Raw genomic sequence first — 27707 nt, 5'->3', positions numbered from 1 at the left:
CTGGAAGTAAATAGGCGGTACTTAATACAAGCAGGTTTTCATAGGGAAATTGTGAAAACGCAGGTGACCCAGGGAAATACCAGATTGCCGGGAGAGTTGAAAAGTCAACCTGAAACTTTAATGAACTAAAAAATGGGAGCTATTTTACCCTTTCAGTTAATCTCTCAATGGATCTGAGGATTTTGTTTTATTTATTTGTTTATTGTGGCCACTTGGATTTTTAAAAAAATGTTTTTTGGTCACAAGGCCACCAAAGCAAATTCTCTTAAAGGCTGAGACAGATCCTTTTAAGTGATGTTTGTTAAAGATTGGGTTCACTAAAGTAGTGAATTAAATTAAGACAAGTTTCTTTCATCCAGAGTGTTCTTGGCAACATGTTTTGCATCCTTTTTTATTTTCTTCATAGAAATGCAAGGACAGTAGCTCCTTGCCCAGTTTACCAGTCATTTGTGAAAAGCCAGGGGGGCTCAGCTCTCACTCCCCTGAAAAGAGGCTTCAGTAAGCTGAGTCTCGCCACATGGGCAACTTCATCCCAGGCATTGCAGGTGTCACACACGTTTACAGTAGGATTTACAGGGTCTAAAATAAATGGCCTAAAACAAAGCAAAACAAGCCTCATGCTCTCCATTTCTAAACCCAGTTTCAATTTGCTGTATAGTTAGAAGAGAGGAATGTCTGAGTTAAATATGGAACTCTGTTAAGAAAAGGACTCTCTGGGAACTGTGGTAGTGAGTCCATGGAGGCCTAACCACACCTATTAGAAAACAGCCACTTGTTCCTGCCCCACCAACTCTGACTTGATCTCATTTTCCCTTTTCACCTGAGGAAGCGTGTCCTCCCTGGATTCAGTCTTCAGTTTCCTCCTCATTTGTTGTCTATATCCACCTTCTATTCATTTTACTCAAATTACTCTTAATTCACACTTTAGAATTAAAGTTCTGTGAGAAGTTATTGAAGGGAATTGACTTTGTAGTAATCAGGGCCTTCTCATTTACATGGAATCCCGATAAAGCCACTCTTTGCTCCAGACTTTCTTCCTTGATGGCAAACCTGCTTCTTATATCTTAAGGGTGTAGAAAAGATAAATAGTTACCTTGTGTGCTTCTGGTTAACCTTGACAAAAATGGGGAACTTGGGATGATAGTGTCTGTGCCAAACAACGTCGATTTCTGCATATCGAACAAGAAGTTTGAGGACTGCCCTCATTCCCTGTACCAGGCTGAAGAACAGGGGCTTCTCCGCCCGTTCCCAGATGTATATGGTGAGAAGCTCCACTGTGTAAGAGGAGGGAAGTCTCCGGAATCTAGACACACAGAATGAAGGGTTGTACGTACTTGCATTAACCCAGAAAGTGAAGACAGGTTTATTCAGTTATGAGACAAATCCAAGCTCAAAAGGCAATTTACAGAAGAAGAAATTCTATTTTCAATCTCACTACTTACCAAACAAAAACAATATTTCCACCAATCAGACTGGCAAAAAAAGGAATTATAATGTCCAACATTGGTAAGTCTGTGAGGAAAGGGACACTCACACGCCATTGGTGAGACTCTAAATAGCCTTTTTTGGAGTCAACTCAATTAAAATTTGAGATGTTCCATCCTTTTGAACCAGCATTTTTCACTTCTATGAATTCATTCTGTAAAAAAATCTACAAGTGCTCAAAGATATATACAAAAGTATATTTTTTATTTTATTGTTTGAAATAGTAAATATTGGAAGTTCATCAATAGGGGACTAGTTAGATAGCTTCATGGTACATCTCTTACTGTGCTATTCAATATGGCAGCCACGAGCTGCACGTGGCTATTGAGCACTTGACGTGTGGCTAGTCTGACTTGAGTATGTACTGTATTTTGAAGAGTTATATAAAGTAAAATATCTCATTAATAATTTCTCTTTTGACTGCATGTTGAAATGATAACATTTTGGATCTATTGGGTAAATATATTATTAAAATTAATTTCCCCTATTACTTTTTACCTTTTTAATGTGGCTACTAGAATATATAATACTGCATATGTGGCTCGTATTTGAACCTCACATTCTACTTTTTTAGACAGCGTTGTCCTATACTATGCAATCATTAAAAGAAGTAAGGTAGATCACAATGTACAGATATAAAGATACAATATAGATTAACTGAAAAAATTTTAAAGCAATAAACAGCAAATACATTTTTAAAAATTAAGCATACATAAAAAACAAATTTGGAGAATATGCTCTAAACATATTTTTGGGAGGTGGGAATTTAGGGTGAAGAAAGAAACTTGGTTTTTTTTTACATTAAGTCTTAAACTGCAGTTTATATACCAGGAAAACAATTTAAAGCTGATAAACAAACTTGGGAGAAAAAACCCAACACGACAGTTTTGGGATTTCATGGCGGTTGATATTCAAATATGTATTTTTACTGCCTTGGCATTCATTAGCCATAGACATCTCTTTTGATGATATATTGCAAAATCATGCAATTTATTTCCTCTAATAGAATTTAGGGGAAACAGAGTAGCATTTTCTTACTATTATATTAATCATTTGTTTTTACCTCAACAAAGGAAATAGAAAAAAACTAAAAATAGATGAAACCTCTTGTCCTGGTAATGAACAGCAAACCAGATTTCAGCTAATCAGTAACTCAGTTCCTGTGATTTTCCCTCAGGGGTTGACGACAATAGACACAAGACTTAAAGTCCACCTCTACTTTAACAATCTGATGCTTCCAAGTGCCCAAAGTAAGCCATGGTTGAAAACTGCTCAAGCAGGATATGCTCTTCACATTTTATGAAAGAAAATTTGGGGGTGGGGGGAGACCTAATAAGCAATGAACTTCACATTTTAATAGCATGATTACATATATATTTATATAGCTCTGATATGTGTTCATATTATTTTGTGTCATATTTTAGTCATTTAAAATTGGTTCATGTAAATCTTTCTATATATTTCCATGTTTCCCAAACTTGTCTTGAACAGTATTTCATCATGACAATTTACTTCATTCCCAAATTTCATTATCTTTAGTAGCACTATTCTGAATATACAAATTACTTTTTTTAATGTGATTTATTTTCTCTAAGGGTAGTTCGTCTAAGTATTTCTGACATCTCTTAAAATCTTTGAGTACTCTTTTTTAATGAAATAATATAAATGGCCTCAACTCTTTTTTTAAAACCAAATAATAAGAAATTTTTTACTTCTTACTTTCACCCGTTTTTGTTTTGTTTTAACTTAGTTAACTTGACAGATGGTTTGAATATTTTAAAATCCTTAACACATAATAAATACTTAATACACATTACAAGATTACTTTCCTGAAATAGAAAACCAGCTATTGTATTGGAACATATGTGGTCCAATTTCCCCACAATACCACCTTTTTAAGTCTTAGAATTATTTTTCTGCTACATTATTAGATAAGTTCCTTCTTGCAGATCTATAAATGCTCTCCACTACCAAAAAAAAAAGTGATTTCAAAACCAGGCTTGTCATCTGACCAAGGGTCTACTCAAAGCAAGAAGCTTTATTTCTTTTTTCTATATTCACTAATTTTCCTATTTTTACTAGTAAATTTTTACTCAACCAAAAGAGAAAAAATATATAGAATGGTTAGAGATGCTTAGAAATAGGACGTAACTATATAGGAGTAATGTATGTTTTTACAAAGTGACAAATGTTATCATCAATATTAAACACAAAAATATACAAAGAGTAAACAGAATGTGTGATTCAGATGAACAAATCAAGATTTGTAACAACTTTATACAAAGCTGAAGAAGACTTATTCCATGTAGAAAGTGGCCATATATAAATACGTTATAATAAACCCCCTGCCTCTGCTATTTCTGCCAAATGGAGAATTCATACAAATATATTCTAGTTCTCTGTTTTTCAAAAGTTTATCTTAAAATACTCAAACCAGTATCTGAGTCTCCCTCGCATCCCTTTACAACAGCATTAGAGCCTGTTGCTACGAAAGTGAAGAAAAGATATTAAAACATGCACATATCAACTTTTGAGGCTCCCCCTCCTGTAGAGGACAACTCTGCTCTGTTAGAATTGGCTACAGTAGAAGGAATACTTAAAGCCTGAACACTGAACGACTGAACAGCTCATTCAAATCGTGCTAGTAGTCTCCCTTTTCCTTTTCTGTGCCTTACTTCCTTGCACCAACCCATTTGGTTATGCCACTGAATATTTTAGTTTCTATTCTTTGGTTCCTACCAAAACATTATATTTGAAATAATGCAATACAGGTGTTCCATATTTTATAACAGCCCTCATTCTCTATATCGCTCTCTCTCCTTCCTCTCTCTCTCTTTCCCTCTCTACATATATTCCCTCTCCCTACCAAGGAAAGAGGTGGAGCCTGAAAGAATAAAGAAAGGGGACATGAAAAGAGAAAGGCTCACGTCGTGCCCATGTGCTGGTTACATACTTATTTTCCTTGGTGGTGTTGGCAAATGATGTCTTGAACCAATGTATCATTAAACGACTGAGCCCCTTCACCCTCACGACAGATGCCTTGACAAAATCCACTTGGTAAGGTAAGAGGGCCAAGGCACACAGCTGGGCCTCGTCACTGTCATTACAGAGGTACAGTTTGCGGTAAAGGTGAAGTTTTAAATCTGTTAACACCAAGGAACAAAGACAATTGTGAGACTTTCCTCCCTCCTCTCTTCTCCTGGTTTCCCATGGTACAAATGAGCTGTGTTAACTCTGATTAATTAGACCTTAAGCATTTAAAACAAAAGTTCCTGTGTTTAGGAGAGTTATTCCAGTTTACCCAAGTGGTTAAAAGAGAAAGCTACAACATTATGATGCCAGAGTAGCTCAAATTGAGCTAACTCTGGTTCAGGAAAATCTTTCTCATCAGATGATAGAAAGATTTTCTATCAGCAGAGGAAGTTTATTTCTCAGAAGCAAATTTCATTACCATTTGCAAATGTCATCTGGCATATAAACTAAACGTCATTATTCTCTGTGCACCATAACCTATAGAATCCCCTCTGTTTAATTATCTAAATTGTTATTATCTGTATATATTTTTGCAGAAGAGATTCTACTACCCGGACACTTGAAGGACCTGATTATACTTATAAAGATGGAGACGACTTTAAAAGATGTATTTAAGTCAAATTGCAAACAAACAAGCTATGACAGCGATACATTAATGAGGAAGGAAAACTAGATTAAATAGCAAACATATATATATATTATATACTATAATCTCATAAAACAACATTAACTCAGATTGTACTCATTCTAATTGTATGACATATAAATGTTTAGTATCTTTTTATCATAATATACTTAAATTTTCCCAATTTGACACAATTAGAAGTTCTATTATGAATCTATTTTGTATACCCCTATCTGTACCTGTCCGTCTGCCTAACTAAATGGTCATGCAATAATGACACACTTGTTAATCATGGCAAATTTAGATTTTACTATACACATTTTAAAGTTAATTGTCAAGTATCTATTTTACTTGTACAATACATTAAAAAAAAATTATGCCTTCATCTGGATTCCTAATTTTAAGAGTACCTGTACAGTCCTTTTATACTGGTCCAGGTATTTAGGGCCAAATCCGAGATATAATAGTAGGTTGATTTATCAACAGGTTAGAGAGTAAAATCAAATTCCTATGATAAACATAGATGAGCAGATAGAATTGTTTATGGCAAATGTTCTCATAACTGCTGTTATAACAAACATATTCTAGTCTTTTATTGACAGTCTCTCTGACTTTCTTAGCAAACAGACAAAAATTCAGGTTTATAATGACAAAAGATAGAAGAAACAATAATTTAACTTAAATCTTGGTATGCAATAGGTATGTCAGATATTTGATGACCTATTTCTATTATCTGATAAGCTGTCTTGGCTGACCCAGAGATTATCTACTCAAAGCCACCTCTGTATCAACATTTCCTCCTCTTTAAGGTTCTTCATTGACAGGAACCCAAGTTGGTGGCTTCTAACTTAAATTATTTTTTAGGCTTATAATTGTCTGCTTCTACTCTAACTGTGTGACTTAGAGGAGTTTATTTTATCACCATCATCATTTGTAAAAGCAAGAATACTTGGCTCCCTTGCTATTAATCAAGTATTATTCTAAGTGCTTTATATTTATTAACACATTTGCTCTTTAACAACCCTTGATATGGAAACTATTATTATCTCCAGTTTATAAATGAGGAAATAGAGTCAGAGAAATTAAGTAGGTTGCCCAAAGTCACACAGCTAGGAAGTTAAACCATCTCTTTTTTTTTTTTTTTAAACCATCTCTTGCCATCCTACTGTCCTACATTGCAGGTTAGATCTGAGCCCAAATGCTTCCTAATCCGCGGCTAATTACTTCTCAGACTTTAATGAGCACAAGAGTCACCTGGGGATCTTTTGAAATGCAGTTTCCGATTTAGTAGGTCGGGGTGGAGCCCAAGATTCTGTATCTCTAACAAGTTCCTAAGTGATGCTGATACTGCTAATCTGAGAATCATATTTAGAGCAGGAATACTGTCAACCATGTCCTTGTCAAACCTCATGGCTCTGGGGTGCATTGTGGCACACAGGGCCAAACTATTAGTTGTCTAGCACATATGTAAGATGTGCAGGGAATAACATTAAGATGCCTGTGAAGATTTGTCTTGCTCTGACAATTATTAGCAACATTTAGTTGCCTAAATGGAATCCTAGGACTTGTCTGAACTGTTCATCTCCTCTCAAACCCATTCTTCGTCATCAGTGGAGAGAAGCAGGGTTACATAATAACTTCAGTCTTTTAAAAATTCATTTCACACAGCTGTGCTCAAGAACTTAGGGGACTTAGAAGCCAGAGTAAAAATATACTTCTGCTCCTCTGGGAGACATTTTAGCTCAAGAGCTACTGATATAACCTCAGATCCTCAAGACGATAACCCAAAGGTTGGCTAACAATTGTGCTTTTGAAGTCCGCACACAAGAGAAAGAAAGCATTTTACACAAACACAAGAGCTTCATGGGCCTGTGGTGAGACCTAAGGAGACGGAAGTATTTTCTCTTAATAAATATTCATTGAGCTAAGCACAATTACATGCTACATGATTTCAAACTAAATCTCATATTTTACTTCTTGCAACTATCCTTGAGGTAACTTTCTCATCTCAGTTTTATAGATGAAAAACGTGAGGCTTCAGAGTTTTACATGATTTACACAAGTTCACATAGACAATATGAAATAGATCTGGGATTTGGCCTCAAGCCCAGTGTGTTCTCTCCATTATATAACTTTGATGTCATGTCAGTCTACACAGACCTACACAGTGAGACAGACCTGGATTTGCATCCCAGCTCTTACACTTACTAACTATATAACTGTGGGCAAGTTGCTTACATTTTCTAAGACTCAGTTTTTAAATATTCAAACTGGGGAAATAGCTTCCTTTCAGGGTTGTTGTGCAAATCAATTAGGATTCATTTACCGATTAATTTTAGGGCAATGAGAATTATATATGGCACGTAATAAGTGCTTGACAAATCACAGCATTAAAAAGAAAATCATAGGCTCAGCAAGATTTTCAAGGCAGGGTGTAGGATGGGACAGGTTAAGAAAAGTTTATCAGTGGAAACATTGTGCAAAGACAGAGATAGGAGGGAAATATTTAAGAGTCACTGGCTTGGGCTTCCCTGGTGGCGCAGTGGTTGAGAGTCCACCTGCCAATGCAGGGGACACGGGTTCGTGCCCTGGTCTGGGAAGATCCCACATGCCGCGGAGTGGCTGGGCCCGTGAGCCATGGCCGCTGAGCCTGCGCGTCTGGAGCCTGTGCTCCGCAACGGGAGAGGCCACAACAGTGAGAGGCCCGCGTACTGCAAAAAAAAAAGTCACTGGCTCAAGAATCTCTCCTCTACCAAATGTGAGCCCCAAAAGAGCAAAAATATTGAGCTCCTACCTAATTCACTATAAGTATTTAATGGTACATGGTAGGTATTCCAGAAATGACGGTTGAATAGAATATTTAAATGAATAGATCAATGAAAATATTTGATACCTGCTACTAAGCCAGAGCAGGGTCACTGGTCATGTATTGGCTCACAAATTGCTATGGCATTTTCAGTTCTGCCATTTTGCCACACAGAGAATATACAAATGTTTTAAGTCAAGCAGAAGCCTAGACTCAACCCCCAGGTTTTCTGGAGAATACATTTACCTCTATATAAATCACTTAGTCATCTGGGCCTCTGCTTGGGTTGCTAAAACAAAATACCACAGACTGGGTGGCTTAAACAACAGAAATAATTTATTTCTCACTGTTCTGGAGGCTGGGAAGTCCAAGATCAAGGTGCTGGTAAATTTGGTTCCTGATGAGAACCCTCCTCCTGGCTTGCAGATGGCTACCTTCTCACTACATGCTCCCGTGGCTGAGAGAGGAAGTTCTGGTATCTCTTTTTATTCTTACAAGAGAATTAATCCCATCATTGGGGCCTCACCCTCAGGATGTCATCTAAACCTAATTACCTCTCAAAGGCCTCACCTCCTAATACCATCACATTTGGGGGTAGGGCTTCAAAATACGAATTTTGGGGGGACACAGACATTCAATCCATAACAGAGCCATCATGTTTTTGCCTAAAGCGGAGATACTCTACCCCCCTTTTTAGGAGTATGATTAGACTCTATTTCATATCTTACCCTAGATAACACAACATCTTAGGGATAAAAATAACATCACAATGACCACAACAATGCCATTCTATGACTCTGTCCTTATCACTTTTCACTTCTTTTAGGAGTTCCAACTCCCTCAAATCCCTATCCTACTTCAGTCCCCAGGGACTATCTCCCATGTGCTTGCAGGCTCTTTCTTTTTGTACCACACGGTATCTGCCATTAACATTTTCTGATCTTTTGTGCTGTGTTTGGTGCCTTCTGTGGCTGCGTCTACCAGAAGCATGGATGGTCCAGCCAAAAACAGTCATGCCTCCAACGGTGGCCATGCCATGCCAAAGGCACAAAGGCTCTTGCCAGTACCAGAGCATCAAAGAGAGACGGCCACTCCTGCATCTTCTCAATTCAGAGTGAGGGTGGTCCTCTTAGCTGGTCAGGCACTCTGGGCCCCTTCTCTGCTTACACAGGAACTCTGGAGCTGCTTTCTACCACTCAGGCTGCAAAACTGTGCCAACCTGAGCTTTGGCTGCCTTAGTAGACATCCAGGAAACAGCTCTTCTGGTTTTTACTTAATTTTTTGAACTCTTTCTCCCAAAGACAGAGGCATGAGTCCACTGGTGCTGAGTATTAAACACCCTCAACAATCTGTTGAATTTAGACCAAAGTTCTGTTCCTAACCAGTCCTTTCCATTATAGGAGACTGATTCACCTTCCTGAATTAGCCAGATTGTGGTTGAATCCCAGTGCAAACTCAATTTAGGCTCAAATTGGAGTTCCTGCTACAAGAGGCAGCTCCTTGCAGGCCAAGTCCATACTTCTTTTGTGTTCTTTCTCTACTCCATTGTACAGAACACATAGTTAATACTTGATTGTACTTCTTAAATTAAAAACTGGTAGCATGAGGATACACAGTATTAATGCACTGCAGGAAAAAAAATAAAAGTGACTCCTAAAACCAGTAAGTGATTCAGTGCCACTGCCAACAGCCTGGTTCTGTATACCTAGCCCAGGACTGTGTCTTGATGTGGTCAGTCCTCTATAAATACACACGGAATGAATAGCCATTTTAAAGATTTCCTATGAAACAAAACAAGTAAATCTTACCTGTGGAGGGTGTAGGCCCCAGGACATCATAGTAGGCCATGATCTCAAAAGAATGGCTGTGAAGACTTTCAGTACATAAAAAATTGAATCTTAAAGACAATGGTGTTCTCTTCCCCATTAGGATCCTTAGAAAAGGAACATGACATATGAACGATAAGAGAAAGAGAAAAAAGAAAACATGAGATGATTTTCAACCATCCTTCCCCTTATTCTAGCCCTGCTGCTCTCTTGGTTATTTTTTGAACATGCCAGGGGTGTTTCCTACTCCGGACTTTTGCAGTTGCTATTCCTATACCTAGACTACACTTATCTCAGATAATTCACATGGCTGGACCCTGGCTTCATTCAGCTCTCTGCCGCACCATTTGGCCTTTCCTGGCCACCATTTAAAACAAGAGCTCCTTCCCTATTCCCTGTTCCATTACCCAGCTTTATGTTTCTTCATAACATTTAATTACCACTTGGTATTATATTATTTATTTATTTCTCTCACACAGGGGTACTAGGTGCACAAAGTCAGGAACTGTGCTTGTTTTGTTCACTGTTCTGTCCCTAGTAGCTGACATATAGTAGATGATCAATAATTTTTAACCAAATTATTATCTATGGATTGGGGCATAAGATACTGTTAATCATGAGTATGGTACAGTAAAATATTTTAAAAGAACTGAGACTTCTATTTCTGGATATAATGAAGTAGTTAACAGCTGACCAATGCTCACTGAGAACAGCTAGATAATTGGATTTAAAAAATCACGTGTATGTGTGTCTTAGAGGCATTGGAGAGTTGCTGAAGCTAGAAAGGTCAGGATTTAGTGAGGAGTGGGGTAGCAGATAACGGAGAGATGGACTGATATTCTGATGCCATTTTCCCTGGGGACATATACCGATTTGGGAAATAGAGAAGAAGCAGAAAATATGGACTTTGGGAAAAGGGAAGCTTTTGGGGTTCAAGAAACCACTAGAACTTTGTCAAGCTTATAGGGCTAAAGCAATGCAGAGAATTGGAGGCTACAATCCTGATGAAATCCTGGGTTTCATCCTGAAATCCTGGTGGAGAACTGAACCCAAGATATGACCTGCTTTTCCCTCCAAACATTTGCTGAATTCTGAAGATGCTTGAGACAGGTATGGTTATGAAATGAAGCAGAATATCTTAGAGAGTTGAGTGGAGATGTAGCTAGTCTTGCCAGGCTAAGGCAACATGGATTAGGATTCACTCTCAGGGGCTGAGGAGACAAGGATTAGGGGCAAGTCCTTGGTGAAACTACTAGGCTGTAACAGTGGTTCCTTAGCTGCATACTGGAATCACTGGGGATCCTTAAAAAGTGTTGATGCCTTGCTCTCACCTCCAGATGTTTTTTTTTTTAACGGATATGGGGTGTGACCTGGGTGATCAGCTCTTATTCTATCCATTTGGTGAGGAAAGTGTACACCTCTCTGGAAAAAGAGAACATTAGCTGAAGCATCTAAGACTTTTAATGCACAGTGTCCTGGTTTTAATCTTTAAGTCACTAGAAATTAAATTTAAAATCACTAGAAACTCTAAGAGACAGGGCTATAAGATTTTAAACTGAGAGAAAAAACAAACTGTAGAAACAGACCCCATAGGTGATAACAAATATTGGTATAAGTAGATAAGGATTTTAACTGATTAATATGTTCAATGAACAGAGGAATAGACAGTAAAAGTAGACATAAAGATGAAAAATTAAACTGGAGTTGGATTTTATATACATTAAAAAAAGAATGGAAACTAGAGAACTAAAAAAAATAATTGAACTTAAAAGCTTTATAGATAAATTTAACAAAAATTAGATATAGCAGGAGAGAATTAGTGACCTGAAAGATAGGCCAATAGGGGTCACCCAAAATGAAAAAAAAAATTTTTTTGTATATATAATGTCCTTTCATTTAAATTGAACAGAGATTTCTGAAATTTTATAACTCCTCAGTACTTTTAAAAAAATGTCGAGACTGTGAAATTCTAATTGGCTTCATGTACCACAAAAGGAATACATTAAATCATTATCAAATTCCCTCACCTTATTTTTGTCATGAGTATATCCTTCTCTCTCAGTCAGGGAGAGTGAAAAGGAATTAAAGAAACCAGTAGCCTAACACTCCTGTCATAATTTGGAGGCAGATCTTGCTATGCTCAACATGGTAACTATGTTTGGGAGACATGGTCCTAGGTGGCTGAAGTTTACTCTTATAGATGCCAGAGGGCTTAAATGAGGTATTGAATCAATTGGGGAGTTCAGGTCACTTCTAGAATGGGTCAAGATTAATGAGAATGTCAGTACTATCCTGGGCTAACTTACATGAACCTTACTGTCCAATGAGTATCTCAAAAGGTTTTCTATTATTGTATGTGGAAATGGGACATGGGTCCTAGCAGTGCTTGGTCATGAGTCCTCAGATGATATATTTGCCACTTCCTATTTCATGTCAGCCCAGTCCATGGACATGTTTTATCTTGGCCATGTCTTGTCAGGACAGCTCCATGTCCTACAATGTGGTTCTAAAGGGATGATATATCAAAGAAGAGCCTTAAGTTATCTGACCTGATAATAAAAAGAGAGCTTCTTGTCTTTAAGACCTCTAAATCAAAGCAATTAGAAATAAGAGCTAATGGGCAGAAATCCCAATTACAAACATAACTATTATAGGCATGACATATATTTTTAGCACTGTCTCCTTAAAAGCTCAGAATATGTTTCCCCAATGTGGTTTTCAATAATAAACACACTGGTATGTGCAGAGAGGAGCACAGTGCCCCTGGTGTGTAAATGATTTCTAGTACCTTGGGCTTATTGGGCAAGTCTCCTGAGGTTTCATTCACAAGCAGGGCCCAGAAAGTAACTGACATAGAACAGTTGCTGTTACTGGTAGGTTAAGACATGGACTAGTTCCAAAGGACAAGAAAGGATTTCCCACACCCATCTTGCAAAATAAAGTAACTGAATAGCTTTAAAAATAACAGCAACAAACAATATATCACCAAAAACCAGGTATCAACTGAAACAATAAACTTCTTTACTCTCTCAGTGGGTGGGAGTCGAAATCAACTGTCAGACTCACATATCTGCTTCTTTTCCATTTTTAATTCAATTTTCCCCTCAAATGAATCGTGGTATGGTCTTGGTTGTGCCGAGAAGCAGAGAATAAAGCCAGAAAAAATGACTGCCGCGTGCAGATATCAGTACAAGGAAACACCCGTGGACAATCTGCCTCCTTTCCTGACTTCACGATCCTTCCCTGTCAGTCTGCCTTGAAGTCTCATTCTCCTACAAATATGTTCCTTTTTTTTTGCCAAGGAATTGTTCAGCAAAACAAAATGTGGGATAAAATATATTCTGAGCTGAATGAAAACCATTATTGCTCCTTGAAAAATCACTGCGAGGAAGAGAAAAAGAACAGGCATTGAACAGATGCAAAGGAAAGGATGGTGGTTACCTGGGAATTTGTTTCAGCTTTAAAGAGTTTTCAATGAAATTTTTTAATGAGTTGAAAGAATAGAAGGAACAGAGCTTAGAAAATGAGTTTGCTTGTTTTGAGGAACAATTAGAGCAAGGAAATGAAGGTTTTTGGAGCTGTTCTTTTCCATGGGTTCTACTTCAAAATTTGTTCTGGAAATCTAACAAAATAAAGGCTTCAGGCATGTTTTGTCCAGGAGAAGGGTGCCTGCCTGAGATACAGAGGAGAGGAAAAGGAATTAGGGAGAGCTCATCTATTAGGGTCTTTGACGTTGGGTGGGCAGGGAGTATAGAATTAGGACATAACAATGAAGGACAAAGATTTTGATTCCAAATAAGGTCACCAGGGAAAGCGTATACCCTAACTCTTATTGTTAATGTGCCTTGAGAGTACTTTAACTGTCCTGTTTTGATAAATAATAATAACAATGATATAATGTACCCTATAGTTTACAAATTCAATGGGGAAAACTTGGAAGAAGCAATGGGTAAAAATGAAAAACACATTCTCCCATTTCTTCTTTTTTTTTTTCCTTTTCTTAAAGGTGGTCTTTCCCTGTTCAAAGTGTAATTGTATGTGAAACTCCATCATTCCCCCTTCTGCCTTTCCAACCCCAATGTGCTTCATTACAGTTACCATCATGCCATTCATCTGACGTCTTTGCTAACTACCACAATTTAGTAGGTGTTTGGTATTCCTGAAGGTAGTGTTTTTCATTAAAAGACACATTCAGGCTAGCTCTCTATACTCATTTGAAGCAAGGGCTTGGTAATGAATCTATTATTTAAATTAATAAACAGTTCTGGGACATTGTTTTAAAACATTGATCTTATTTTAGAATTGAAGTGGCACACAGTCTGGTCTGTTTTACTCAAGAAAAATGTTTTATTCCCTTTACAACATAGTTATTTGCATTTTCTTCATCCACAATTCATTAGACTGAAAAAAATAGCAGATGTACAACTGGAATAGAAAAATAAATAATAACAGGTCAAGGCCTTTTATTCTTTTCTTTTTGGAACTCACCAAAAAAAAAAAAAAAAAAGACCTACCTAGTTCACCACTGGGGGCAAAGAGACATTGTGTGTCATGTCAGCAAAGCCACTTCAGCAAAAGACCCCAGGACATCGCTGAGGGGAATGTTTATCAGACAAATGTATCTCAAAGATTCTTCATTCTTGGAGGCACCTTTCTCAGCCCTTCCTGTTTGCATTCCTCAGAGTCAGATTTCAGCTGAGGGATGGAAATTAAATAAAGGTGCATTGGAGAAGACATAATTAGTCCTTAAATCATAGGATCCCAAATTCGTGAAATTTCATTGAAAGTTTAGCTAGAAGTCTCTTTTTAAAAAAAAGCCTCTGGGGCAGTCTCTCCTAGTTTTCTCCCATGAATTTAACGTTAGCAAATACAAGTAATTATTACTCAATAATGGTCTTCTGTGACAAGCCAAGAGTTTCCTTCAGCAGTCTTTTCTACCTTTGAAATAAAAGAATTCACAGAAACACATTCACCCAGACCTGTTCCCATGTGAAGTTCTCTTCAAGTTTTCTCTCAGAGTCTCCAACCCTTCTCTCAGTTGTTTCTTGCAATGGTTCACACTGGCAAACACATCACTGAGCAACACAATGTCAATCTCAGAGCATCCTTGGGTGTCAGTCCTCTTTACATAAGAACCACCCTGTGAAGACAAGGGGTACAATGTGGGGAAAACCTCAACCTTGAGGGAAGTGCAGATTTCTAGTTGTAGCATTTTTAGGGTCAATTAACTTTGTGAATAGCTTAAATATGTGCTAGTTTATCCTCCTTCACCTCAGAGGAAAAAAAAAGGGGAAGAAAGTAATCTATCATGGTGTACTGAGAATTTAGGTTCAGTTGTGGAAAAGAAAGCATGATTTGCAGAAAAAGCCTGAAAATCCTTATGAAAAGTTAGAGCTAGAAGTTCTCAGACTTTCTGCTTGACAGCCACTGATTGTGAAGAATCCACGGGCAGGAATTAAATTCACTGCTGTACACTCAGAACCCAGACCAAGACACACATGGCAGTCCTCAGTGAACACCTGGTTGGGCAACCTGGGGCAGAGGTGCCCTGAAACAAACTGTACCTGTGAGTTAGAACCTTAAGTGACTGGTGTTTCTGGAGGGTGTTCGTTTGCTATGTTTCTAAATAGATTATAAATGATTTTAAGAAAGTATTCTGTAATTATAATTAATGAGAATTAATTTCAAATCTCTTGCTAAATATAATTTTATAAAAGTTAAAACTTTAAGCAGTTAACAGCATATCTTTGCCTTCTTTAGCACTGAAGGAAAATTTTTGTTGCAATTTCCCAAAGGAGGCTCTTTAGCAGTAAAAGAAACTGTTACCTATGATTTGGGAAACATTCTGTCCACAGGGTAAAAGCAATCTGTCAAAGGTAGTTGTGACACAAAATGAGACATGACAATTTCTTATGAAGTTAGATAACATTCCGAAGCTCTGAGCCCTTTGCCATCTGTTGAATGTTAATCTCAAGGATTTCCAGTCAGGCACTGTGTGGCTCACTGAAGTCAGGCACTGTGTGGCTCACTGAAGTAAGCAATAATGTGCCATTTTTTTTCTTGGCACTGACCTAGCCTGCCCTGGGAGGAGGCTGAGCTCTTCACAGAGACGTGGCAGCTTGGCCAGAGGGGAGAGTTCATGGATTATGGAAAGTATTTACTACTAAAGAAAATAAGGGAAGAAATATCACCTACCAACAAGAACAGCTAGGTAGGTCAAGGGGAAAGGACATGAATATGTCTCCTACCTCATGGCCTTACACTTCAGAGCAACATTTCCAAAAGGGAGAGCCACAGGGTACCAAAAGGGTTTAGTTGCAGGTAAGAAAAACCATTTCAGTTACTTCAAGCAGAAAGGGATTTAATTTAGGGAATCATTGGAATAGCTAGAAGAACAGGCTCTAGACTGAACTTTTAGGAATGACTTTCAGAATAACATTGCTGAGTTTTAATAACTGCCAAGTGTGGACTCAGCTACAATCACGGAGCCTGTTCTGAAAGCTGTTATGGCAACTGCTGGCTCCAGGACCATACTGCCTTAGCTGACATCTAGGAATGAAGAAGCTGCCTCTGCAATTGTGCATCCCAGAGACCCCCTGCCCTACTGTAAATCCAGGGACTGGAAGTCATCGCCAGAACTCTCGGCTTCAAAGTCAACCTGTACTTGCTACATCTGGACTAGCTAAAATAGGTGCCTCGTACCCTACTGCCTCTCCCCCAACTGAGTCAGTTCTGGACTCAGTCTTGCAGTAGTGCAACTAATTGACAAAACCTATTTTGTCATAGTGGCAAGGGAATGTGGGAAATGTAGCTTTTAGTGCTTCCTGAACCTGAGAGTTTGTAATATGCTAACATGTGCAGTTGATCTCCAAGAATGGAATATAGGGCATAGCAATTCCACAGCTTAATTGATCATTGGCCCTTGTTTTCAGCCATCACCTAGCAGGACTGGAATAGAACTCTGGCTCCCAATTTCTAGCTCTGTGCTCATGCCTTATTTCTGTAGAATAAAATATGTTTCATATTCAGGCTTTTTCCATAGCTACATTAGCTAGAATTTAATCATACTCGTAAAACATATTTGCTATTAAGCTACATTAAAAGTTAATATTTTTATTTTAATAAACATGGCTTACAGATACTTTTATAACAATAATGTGTGCATTTTAAGAAGAAGGAATGGAAAAATTATAAGAAAAAATGCCCTCAGAGCTATGTCCTGTATTTTGTTTTCTAAACACTGATTAAATAGTATGTAGTGGTGATATTAACTTATAAATAATAGTGATAGAAGGGAAATCACACCATCATTGTTGTTTGGATCACTTCCTTGTGTTCAGGCCATTTTCCCTCAAGGAAATTTTCACAGAATGACCCTGTGCTCTGTGGACAACTATTCCCAGACACAGTGAATTGTCTTTAAGGTGGCAGGTAGCCCATCAGCAAGGCACCTAATTACTTCCACAGGCATGTTGCCCAGCCATGAAACAGTGCTCTGGGGGATAGGCTCACCTCCTTTGCCTGAAATTCCCTTAAGCATTTACAAATATCGGTCAAGTGTGAGCCAAGTCCTTGGCCTTGCCAATCTAAAGGCACTTTTGCCCCTTGGGCAAAAACTGCCAACTTTAATGGGTTCCAGCTGTCACATGGTTGAGTGCCTGCTCAGCTAGCCTGAAGCCTGCCCTGGCATTTCAAAGGGCTCCTAGAAGGCCTATCACCCCACAAAGAAGGTGAAGCTGGCCTTTGAACATGTGGCCCTGCCCGGTTGATGTGCATCACCTCCAAGAGAAAGGAATGGCTTCCTTAGGGCTGCATGGCCCAGCCAGAGGGCTGGGGGCTCGGATTACCTGGATGACTCGGGAGGCCGGTACTGGAAAGCAACCCTGGATCAGCTGGAGCAGGGCGCTGATTTCAGCCACACAAGCAGCACTCTGAGAACCCGAGGCAGGGCGGATTTTTTTGTCTGCAAATCTCTGTAGCTCTTGGGAACCTTTACACTCCAACATATTATGAGGTGAAAAACCTGTGGATATTTGGGCTTCATAGAGAAATGATCAACATTTGATATTCACTGCACAGAAATGGATGTATGTGTATCTAACACAGAATTTAATTTTGTATGCAAATTATGTCTAGTTAATTATCAGGACTCAAAAAAAAATTATCAGGACTGCCTTTTTTGATAACAGGGAGATCTACCTTCTCTGCTGGTAGAGCATTAGGTGAACCAACAGACTTTACTCCCTCTGGACTTCGCTGGCAGGTTAACACTAAGTCTCAACAGAGAAATGGCTGAATTTCTCTGAGATAAACTGAGATATTCATTCTTAAGTCAGAAAAAAGTCTTTGCCCCAATTTATAAATCATTTTAAGTTTCTAAATGAAAAACATGTTATCAAATTTCAATAAAATGATCCCAGAGTAAAGAACTCCAAGTTAAGCCATCTATTCTAAAGGTCTCAAACTGTCAGCCCATAGGCCATATTCTACCTGCTGAATGTTTCATTTGGACCTGAAAAGTGTTTTAAAAAGAAGAAACTGAGCCAACATCTAAAAATCAGGAGATAGTACATTTTTAAAAAAATTTTATATTATTTATTTTTTTATACAGCAGGCTCTTATTAGTCATCAATTTTATACACATCAGTGTATACATGTCAATCCCAATCGCCCAATTCAGCACAGCACCACCACCATCCCCCTGCCACTTTCCCCCCTTGGTGTCCATACATTTGTTCTCTACATCTGTGTCTCTATTTCTGCACTGCAAACCGGTTCATCTGTACCATTTTCTAGGTTCCACATATATGCGTTAATATACGATATCTGTTTTTCTCTTTCTGACTTACTTCACTCTGTATGACAGTCTCTAGATCCATCCACATCTCAACAAATGACCCAATTTCATTCCTTTTTATGGCTGAGTAATATTCCATTGTATATATGTACCACATCTTCTTTATCCATCTGTCTGTCGATGGGCATTTAGGCTGCTTCCATGACCTGGCTATTGTAAATAGTGCTGCAGTGAACATTGGGGTGCATGTGTCTTTTTGAATTATGGTTTTCTCTGGGTATATGCCCAGTAGTGGGATTGCTGAATCATATGGTAATTTTATATTTCGTTTTTTAAGGAACCTCAATACTGTTTTTCATAGTGGCTGTATCAATTTACATTCCCAACAACAGTGCAAGAGGGTTCCCTTTTCTCCACACCCTCTCCAGCATTTGTTGTTTGTAGATTTTCTGATGATGCCCATTCTAACTGGTGTGAGGTGATACCTCATTGTAGTTTTGATTTGCATTTCTCTAATAATTAGCAATGTTGAGCAGCTTTTCATGTGCTTCTTGGCCATCTGTATGTCTTCTTAGGAGAAATGACTATTTAGGTCTTCTGCCCATTTTTAGATTGGGTTGTTTGTTTTTTTAATATTGAGCTACATGAGCTGTTTATATATTTTGGAGATTAATCCTTTGTCCATTGATTCGTTTGCAAATATTTTCTCCCATTCTGAGAGTTGTCTTTTCATCTTGTTTATGGTTTCCTTTGCTGTGCAAAAGCTTTGAACTTTCATTAGGTCCCATTTTTTAATTTTTGTTTTCATTTCCATTACTCTAGGAGGTGGATCAAAAAAGGTCTTGCTGTGATTTATGTCAAAGAGTGTTCTTCCTATGTTTCCCTCTAAGGGTTTTATAGTGTTGGGTCTTACATTTAGGTCTCTAATCCAGTTTGAGTTTATTTTTGTGTATGGTGTTCTAATTTCATTCTTTTACATGTAGTTGTCCAGTTTTCCCATCACCACTTATTGAAGAGACTGTCTTTTCTCCATTGTATATGCCTCCTTTGTCATAGATTAGTTGACCATAGGTGCATGGGTTTATCTCTGGGCTTTCTATCTTATTCCATTGATCTATATTTCTGTTTTTGTGCTAGTACCATATTGTCTTGATTACTGTAGCTTTGTAGTATAGACTGAAGTCAGGGAGTCTAATTCCTCCAACTCTGCTTTTTCCCCTCAAGACTGCTTTTGCTATTCAGGGTCTATTGTGTTGCTATACAAATTTCAAGATTTTTTGTTCTAGTTCTGTAAAAAATGCCATTGGTAATTTGATAGGGATTGCATTGAATCTGTAGATTGCTTTGGATAGTATAGTCATTTTCACAATATTGGTTCTTCCAATCCAAGAACATGGTATATCTCTCCATCTGTTGGTATCATCTTTATTTCTTTTGTCAGTGTCTTATAGTTTTCTGCATACAGGTCTTTTGTCTCCCTAGGTGGGTTTATTCCTAGGTATTTTATTCTTTTTGTTGCAGTGGTAAATGGGAGTGTTTCCTTAATTTCTCTTTTAGATTTTTCATCATTAGTATATAGGAATGCAAGAGATTTCTGTGCATTAATGTTGTATCCTGCAACTTTACCAAATTCATTGATTAGCTCTAGCAGTTTTCTGGTGGCATCTTTAGGATTCTCTATGTATAGTATCATGTCATCTGCAAACAGATGACTTCTTCTTTTCCAATTTGTATTCCTTTTATTTCTTTTTCTTCTCTGATTGCCATGGCTAGGACTTCCAAAACTATGTTGAATAATAGTGGTGAGAGTGAACATCCTTGTCTTGTTCCTGATCTTGGAGGAAATGCTTTCAGTTTTTCACCATTGAAAATGATGTTTGTTGTGAGTTTGTCATATATGGCCTTTATTATGTTGAGGTAGGTTCCCTCTATGCCCACTTTCTGGAGAGTTTTATCATAAATGGGTGTTGAATTTTGTCAAAACATTTTTCTGCATCTATTGAGATGATCATATGGTTTTTCTTCTTCAATTTGTTAATGTGGTGTACCACATTGTTTGATTTGCATATATTGAAGAATCCTTGCATCCCTGGGATAAATCCCACTTGATCATGGTGTATGATCCTTTTAATGTGTTGTTGGATTCTATTTGCTAGTAATTTGTTGAGGATTTTTGCATCTATATTCATCAGTGATATTGGTTTGTAATTTTCTTTTTTTGTAGTATCTTTGTCTGGTTTTGGTATCAGGGTGATGGTGGCCTCATAGAATGAATTTGGGAGTGATCCTTCCTCTGCAATTTTTTGGAAGAGTTTGAGAAGGATGGGTGTTAGCTCTTCTCTAAATGTTTGATAGAATTCACCTGTGAAGCCATCTGGTCCTGGACTTTTGTTTGTTGGAAGATTTTTAATCACATTTTCAATTTCATTACTTGTGATTGGTCTGTTCATATTTTCTATTTCTTCCTGGTTCAGTCTTGGAAGGTTATACCTTTCTAAGAATTTGTCCGTTTCTTCCAGGTTATCCATTTTATTGTCATAGAGTTGCTTGTAGTAGTCTCTTAGGATGCTTTGTATTTCTGCGGTGTCTTTTGTAACTTCTCCTTTTTCACTTTTAATTTTATTGATTTGAGTCCTCTCCCTCTTTCTCTTGATGAGTCTGGCTAATGGTTTATTAATCTCGTTTATCTTCTCAAAGAACCAGCTTTTAGTTTTATTGATCTTTGCTATTGTTTTCTTTGTTTCTATTTCATTTATTTCTGCTCTGATTTTTATGATTTCTTTCCTTCTGCTAACTTTGGTTTTTCTTTGTTCTTCTTTCTCTAGTTCCATTAGGTGTAAGGTTAGATTGTTTATTTGAGATGTTTCTTGTTTCTTGAGGTAGGCATGTATAGGTATAAACTTCCCTCTTAGAACTGCTTTTGCTGCATCCCAAAGGTTTTTGATCATCGTGTTTTCATTGTTATTTGTCTCTAGGTATTTTTTGATTTCCTCTTTGATTTCTTCAGCGATCTCTTGGTTATTTAGTAAAGTATTGTTTAGCCTCCATGTGTTTGTGTTTTGTACGTTTTTTTCCCCATTATTCATTCCTAATCTCATAGCTTTGTGGTCAAAAAAGATGGTTGATATGATTTCAACTTTCTTAAATTTACTGAGGCTTGATTTGTGATCCAAGATGTGATCTCTCCTGGAGAATGTTCCGTGCACACTTGACAAGAAAGTGTAATCTGCTGTTATTGGATGGAATGTCCTATAAATATCAATTAAATCTATCTGGTCTATTGTGTCATTTAAAGCTTCTGTTTCCTTATTTATTTTCATTTTGGATGATCTGTCCATTGGTGTACGTGAGGTGTTAAAGTCCCCCACTATTATTGTGTTACTGTCGATTTCCTCTTTTAGAGCTGTTAGCGGTTGCCTTATGTATTGAGGTGCTCCTATGTTGAGTGCATATATATTTATAATTTTATATCTTCTTCTTGGATTGATCCCTTGATCATTATGTAGTGTCCTTCCTTGTCTGTTGTAACATTCTTTGTTTTAAAGTCTATTTTATTTGATATGAGTATTGCTACTCCAGGTTTCTTTTGATTTCCATTTGCATGGAATATCTTTTTCCATCCCCTCACTTTCAGTCTGTATGTGTCCCTAGGTCTGAAGTGGGTCTCTTGTAAACAGCGTATATATGGGTCTTGTTTTTGTATCCATTCAGCAAGCCTGTGTCTTTTGGTTGGAGCATTTAATGCATTCATGTTTAAGGTAATTATCAATATGTATACTCCTATCATTTTCTTAATTGTTTTGGGTTTGTTTTTGTAGGTCCTTTTCTTCTCTTGTGTTTCCTGCTTAGAGAAGTTCCTTTAGCATTTGTTGTAGAGCTGGTTTGGTGGTGCTGAATTCTCTTGGCTTTTGCTTGTCTGTAAAGCTTTTGATTTCTCCATTGAATCTGAATGAGATTCTTCCCGGATAGAGTAATCTTGGTTGTTCCCTTTCATCACTTTAAGTATATCATTCCACTCCCTCTGGCTTGTAGAGTTTCTGCTGAGAAATCAGCTGTTAACCTTATGGGAGTTCCCTTGTATGTTATTTGTCATTTTTCCCTTGCTGCTTTCAATAATTTTTCTTTGTCTTTAATTTTTGCCAATTTGATTATTATGTGTCTCAGCATGTTTCTCCTTGGGTTTATCCTGTATGGGACTCTCTGCACTTCCTGGACTTGGGTGCCTGTTTCGTTTCCCATGTTAGGGAAGTTTTCCACTGTAATCTCTTCAAATATTTTCTTGGGTCCTTTCTCTCTCTCTTCTCCTTCTGGGACCGCTATAATGCGAACGTTATTGTGTTTAATGTTGTCCCAGAGGCCTCTTAGGCTGTCTTCATTTGTTTTCATTCTTTTTTCTTTATTCTGTTCAGCAGCAGTGAATTCCACCATTCTGTCTTCGAGGTCACTTATCCATTCTTCTGCCTCAGTTATTCTGCTACTGATTGCTTCTAGTGCAGTTTTCACTTCAGTTATTGTATTGTTCATCTCTGTTTGTTTGTTCTTTAATTCTTCTAGGTCTTTGTTAAACATTTCTTGCATCTTCTCGATCTTTGCCTCCATTCTTTTTCCAAGGTCCTGGATCATCTTCACTATCATTATTCTGAATTCTTTTTCTGGAGGGTTGCCTATCTGCACTTCATTTAGTTGTTTTTCTGGGATTTTATCTTGTTCCTTCATCTGGTACATAGCCCTCTGCCTTTTCATCTTGTCTATCTTTCTGTGAATGTGTTTTTTGTTCCACAGGCTGCAGGATTGTAGTTCTTCTTGCTTCTGTTGTCTGCCCTCTGGTGGATGAGGCTATCTAAGAGGCTTGTGCAAGTTTCCTGATGGGAGAGACTGGTGGTGGGTAGAGCTGGCTGTTGCTCTCGTGGGCAGAGCTCAGTAAAACCTTAATCCACTTGACTACTGATGGGTGGGGCTGGGTTCCCTCCCTGTTGGTTGTTTGGCCTGAGGCAACCCAACACTGGAGCCTACCCTGGGCTCTTTGGTGGGGCTAATGGCGGACTCTGGGAGGGCTCACGCCAAGGAGTACTTCCCAGAACTTCTGCTGCCAGTGTCCTTGTCCTCACAGTGAGACACAGCCCCCCCCCCCCAGCCCGCCTCTGCAGGAGACCCTCCAACAGTAGCAGGTAGGTCTTGTTCAGTCTCCCCTGGGGTCACTGCTCCTTCCCCTGGGTCCCAATGCACACACTACTTTGTGTGTGCCCTCCAAGAATGGAGTCTCTGTTTGCCCCAGTCCTGTCAGAGTCCTGCAATCAAATCCCAGTAACCTTCAAAGTCTGATTCTCGAGGAATTCCTCCGCCTGTTGCCAGACCCCCAGGTTGCGAAGCCTGACGTGAGGTTCTCAGAACCTTCACTTCAGTGGGTGGACTTCTGTAGTATAAGTGTTCTCCAGTTTGTGAGTCACCCACCCAGCAGTTATGGGATTTGATTTTATTGTGATTGCGCCCCTCCTACCATCTCACTGTGGCTTCTCCTTTGTCTTTGGATGTGGGGTATCTTTTTTGGTGAGTTCTAGTGTCTTCCTGTCGATGATTGTTCAGCAGTTAGTTGTGATTCTGGTGTTTTCACAAGAGGGAAGGAGAGCATGTCCTTCTACTCTGCCATCTTGGTTCTAGATAGTACATTTTTTAAAATGAGGACATTAGAGGTGTGTGTGCATGTGTATTTGGGGTGTGTGTGTGTGTGTGTGTGTGTGTGTTTTAAACCAGAAGAGCTGACAAGACTAACCACATGCTTTACAGGAAGGAACAAAATAATGAACTGTTAGGTTCTGTAAATGGGGCATGTGAACTAAACTGACAATAGACAGATTAACAGGGGAAAAGGCATACAAATTTTATTGATTTTTTTTTTAAAAAACATGCACAGAGTCACTTACAAAAAAGAAATGAAAACTACAAAGATTCAGACTCAGGTACTTATATACCATTGTAACAAAGGACTATACACTGTGGAGGAGAGACTAGACAAAGGAAAGGGAGTTTGGGGCTTCTAGGCCAATAAATTGTGGGAAAGTGACTAGGAAACACATAGGGGGAACTAAGAGTGTGAAAGGTTTTTTAGTAAGGTTTGTCTATACACAGTCCTGTGCTTGCTCTATGTCACCAGTGATAAGGGCCGCTCTCATCCTGGTACAGGGGGTGGGTGGAATTTATGCTGTGCTTTTAGGCAGAAAGGGGGAGAGCAGAGAGCTCTTCTTGCATCTCTTGTTTCTAAATTGCCTTCAGCTCAAAATAATCAATATGCCAAATTGGCACATTTTGGGGTGGTATATCCTGATCCCTTTCAACAGCCCAGAAACTTCCAAAATGTTTGCACTGGATAGATCACACACATACACACAAAATCCCTGAGAATTTGCAGTAATAAAGTGGCCCTCATTCAGGTTTGCATAACAAACTCATATTATCACTGAGAATTAATTTTAGAGTGGTCTCTGGCAAATGCCTTGAAGAAGAATTCACTAATTCTTTCTGGGAATGAACTTTCAGCTGATCCTTCCTTCCCAAGCACATATGGAACATTCACAGAAATTACATACTCAGCTCAAGATAAAACTCAACACGTCAGAGAACTGATATCACACAGATTACATTCTCTGACCATCATGCAATTAAATGAGAAATTAGTAACAAAATAACTAAAAATATCCGATACTTTTAGAAATTTTAAAAAACACATACTTCAAATAAGTCATGGATCACAGAAGAAATCATAATATAAATCAGAACATATTACTAAACAGTAACAATAAACTTTATATCAACACTCAGGGGATACACAGCCCCTTGTTTAAATTTCATCAATTATGTCAAATCAACAGATTAAGGGTTAGTGTTTTTTTCTGACAGTTTGATTCTTTTGTTTGAAACATAGTTACCATTCTTTTTAGGGACATTTCATCAAAAATTGATCACTTTTCAGTGACTATTTTGTATTCAGAGTCAATTATTGTTTCCTGGAAAAAAACTTAAATGTATTAAAAGACTTTCATAGAGCAGCAACCACCAGTTCGTTTAGAGGACAGAACCATGAACATGAGAGCAAAAGGTTTAATATCTTAGTTTTGTGGTTATTTTCGATGGTCAGACCATAATCTGACTCCCGCTTGGATCCTGACACTCTGTCCCATTTCTCACTGGAAACCCCTAGAATTGTGCTTCTGTGTTGTCTCTTTGCACGATGCCTCGGTTTCCCAGCTTCCTCCTCGAATGTGCCTCTGCAGAATCATCCTCCCCCCCTGCCACCCCAAGAGTATGTAGTGTCAAGCCACAACCTAGTTCCATCCTCTCCCTTCTCTATTTGCTATTCTTGGAAACAATCTGCAATGCCCTGATGGAGGGAATCCACAATATGGTTTCTATGTTGCATGAACATCCACAGGGGGAAAGCACTGGGCATCGCCATTACCTCTTTTACTGGCTGTGAAGTGATGCTCTTGTATTTCATGGTTCTCCCGACTAAGGACTGTTCCAAAGTGCCTAGAACACATCCTACATGTCTTTGATATTTTTGTAGCCATATGCTTTATATTCCTTTCTTCTAGATTTTCCCAGTGTAGCTTGTATGTCTCCATGGTTGACCTGTCATGTATAGACTGAGAAAAAGTAAATACTTAACACAGGAATTATAAGACCTATTTGAGAGATCTGCTGGTTTTCATTTGGCTTCTCACTAAATGCTCCCATTCATAAGCACAGAGAATTCTCATTCTATGGTTCTCAAAACATGGCAAAGTCCATTGATTTTTCTGACACAGATGGAAAACTGCTGTAGATTAATAAAGCAATGAACCATGAGAACCACAGTGCTGAAAAAAGTATTTTTTAAAAAGAACTAGGTTTTGTTTTATAAAATCAGAAGAATCCCAGTTCTTTTTCTGACATTTACTTTTGCAGGCCTTGGGCAAATCATTAAACCTAATTGAGTCTTTGATCCCTCATTTGTAAAATGGGGGAGGGGGAAGGAGGGAAGTATATTAGTCTACCTCTAAGGTCACATTGAAAGTAAAAAATTCTAGGGTTGTGAGAATTCTATCCTTACATAAGCACTTTGGAATAATAATTACAACAATAGTGGCTGCCCTGGGTAGAACGCTTGTGTCCAGGGAATTCTGCTAAGTGTCCTTCACAGCAGCCCAGCAAGATGGGCCCTTTGGAGCCAAGAAGACTGAGACACACATCTTTAACCACTGCATCCCACCTGTGGCCTATGGCCATGAATTTTAACTTTTAGTGTTCTGTTAATATATCTCCATAAGACAATTAAAAAACAAAACCAACAAACAAAAAGCATGTGTATTTTAGGAAAAGGGGGAGGTGCCCCGCTTTCCCCCCACTTTCACTCGCTGTACCTTATTGTGATCTTGGAGCTTCTCCCTCAGGACTTCTTGGCCGCATTTTTCACAGTGAACTTTTCCAAGATGCTTCTGTTGAAAGTGATACTTCAGAGCCATGCAGTTGACAAAATCACTCCCGCAGTACTCACAGCTGTAGAATTTAAGAGCCCACATCCTTTCCCAACGAAATATTGGGTTTAGATTCTGTTGATGACAAAAAAAAGAGAAAAAGATAAGCCCTTTGAAGAAAATCCAGTCCCTCACAGTTAACTAGAATAAAGATAATATTATTTCTAGTGTGCTAATTTTTGCTCTATCACATGTTTTCCAAGAAATTTTTTCCTCATTGAAATCAAATATGATATCATGAAAATATCCACTTAAATCAGCTGCTCGTAACTTGAGTTTATAAACATGAAGGAGGCTGTAAAACCAATACAAACAAATGCAAAATTGTGGGTGTGTAGGTATGTATGTACATTTTTCTAAAAAGAGTTTCAAATGAATCAGTGACCTAAGAGATGTTAACTGCTGATTTAGGTATTATCTTTACTCAGGGACTCTCTGAGAGGAATTGTTTCTTCAATTTTTACCACCCAATGAATTCCCATATTGGGAAAATTATCATGAGTGATGATTTCTACATATCTTTCAAATTAACTCTCTGTTTTTGTTTTTTTTAAGTAAAGTAGTTTAAAAAAAAGGCAGAAGTTTGTACCAAGAGACGCAGTCTGGAAGATGTTGGCGATTCTAC

At 38.2% G+C, this 27707-nt stretch overlaps 1 protein-coding gene across 1 annotated transcript; it reads right to left on the bottom strand.

Moving 5' to 3' along the window:
• Positions 1-237: 237 nt before the first annotated feature.
• LOC149749592 (2'-5'-oligoadenylate synthase 1A-like) lies at positions 238-27332 on the bottom strand. Its single transcript, XM_089909140.1, has 8 exons — positions 26969-27332; positions 26026-26212; positions 17623-17813; positions 14755-14915; positions 9758-9882; positions 4439-4628; positions 1094-1303; positions 238-593 (listed from the first exon to the last, which is right to left on the bottom strand). Exons 1-8 carry the CDS (start codon positions 27125-27127, stop codon positions 437-439), a joined length of 1380 nt encoding a protein of 459 aa, XP_089765266.1. The 5' UTR covers positions 27128-27332; the 3' UTR covers positions 238-436.
• Between the last annotated feature and the right edge of the window lie 375 nt (positions 27333-27707).

This window comes from Delphinapterus leucas, chromosome 3, assembly GCF_059928025.1.
Source record: "Delphinapterus leucas isolate spDelLeu-1000000601 "Yukka" chromosome 3, BTC_Dleu_Yukka2, whole genome shotgun sequence".
Lineage (NCBI taxonomy): Eukaryota > Metazoa > Chordata > Mammalia > Artiodactyla > Monodontidae > Delphinapterus > Delphinapterus leucas.
Note: the sequence above shows the minus strand (reverse complement) of the source record. Positions and strands in the feature narration are given on the sequence as shown.

What these genes read in the sequence shown, in the direction of transcription:
- LOC149749592 (XM_089909140.1), bottom strand. Translation starts at nt 27,127, where the DNA reads ATGTGGGCTCTTAAATTCTACAGCTGTGAGTACTGCGGGAGTGATTTT. An exon ending in CTTCACAGCCAGTAAAAGAG is followed by an intron (nt 17,814 to 26,025) that starts GTAATGGCGATG and finishes TTCTCTATGAAG; the next exon opens with CCCAAATATCCACAGGTTTT. An exon ending in GTTAACCAGAAGCACACAAG is followed by an intron (nt 594 to 1,093) that starts GTAACTATTTAT and finishes GCTTTGTTTTAG; the next exon opens with GCCATTTATTTTAGACCCTG.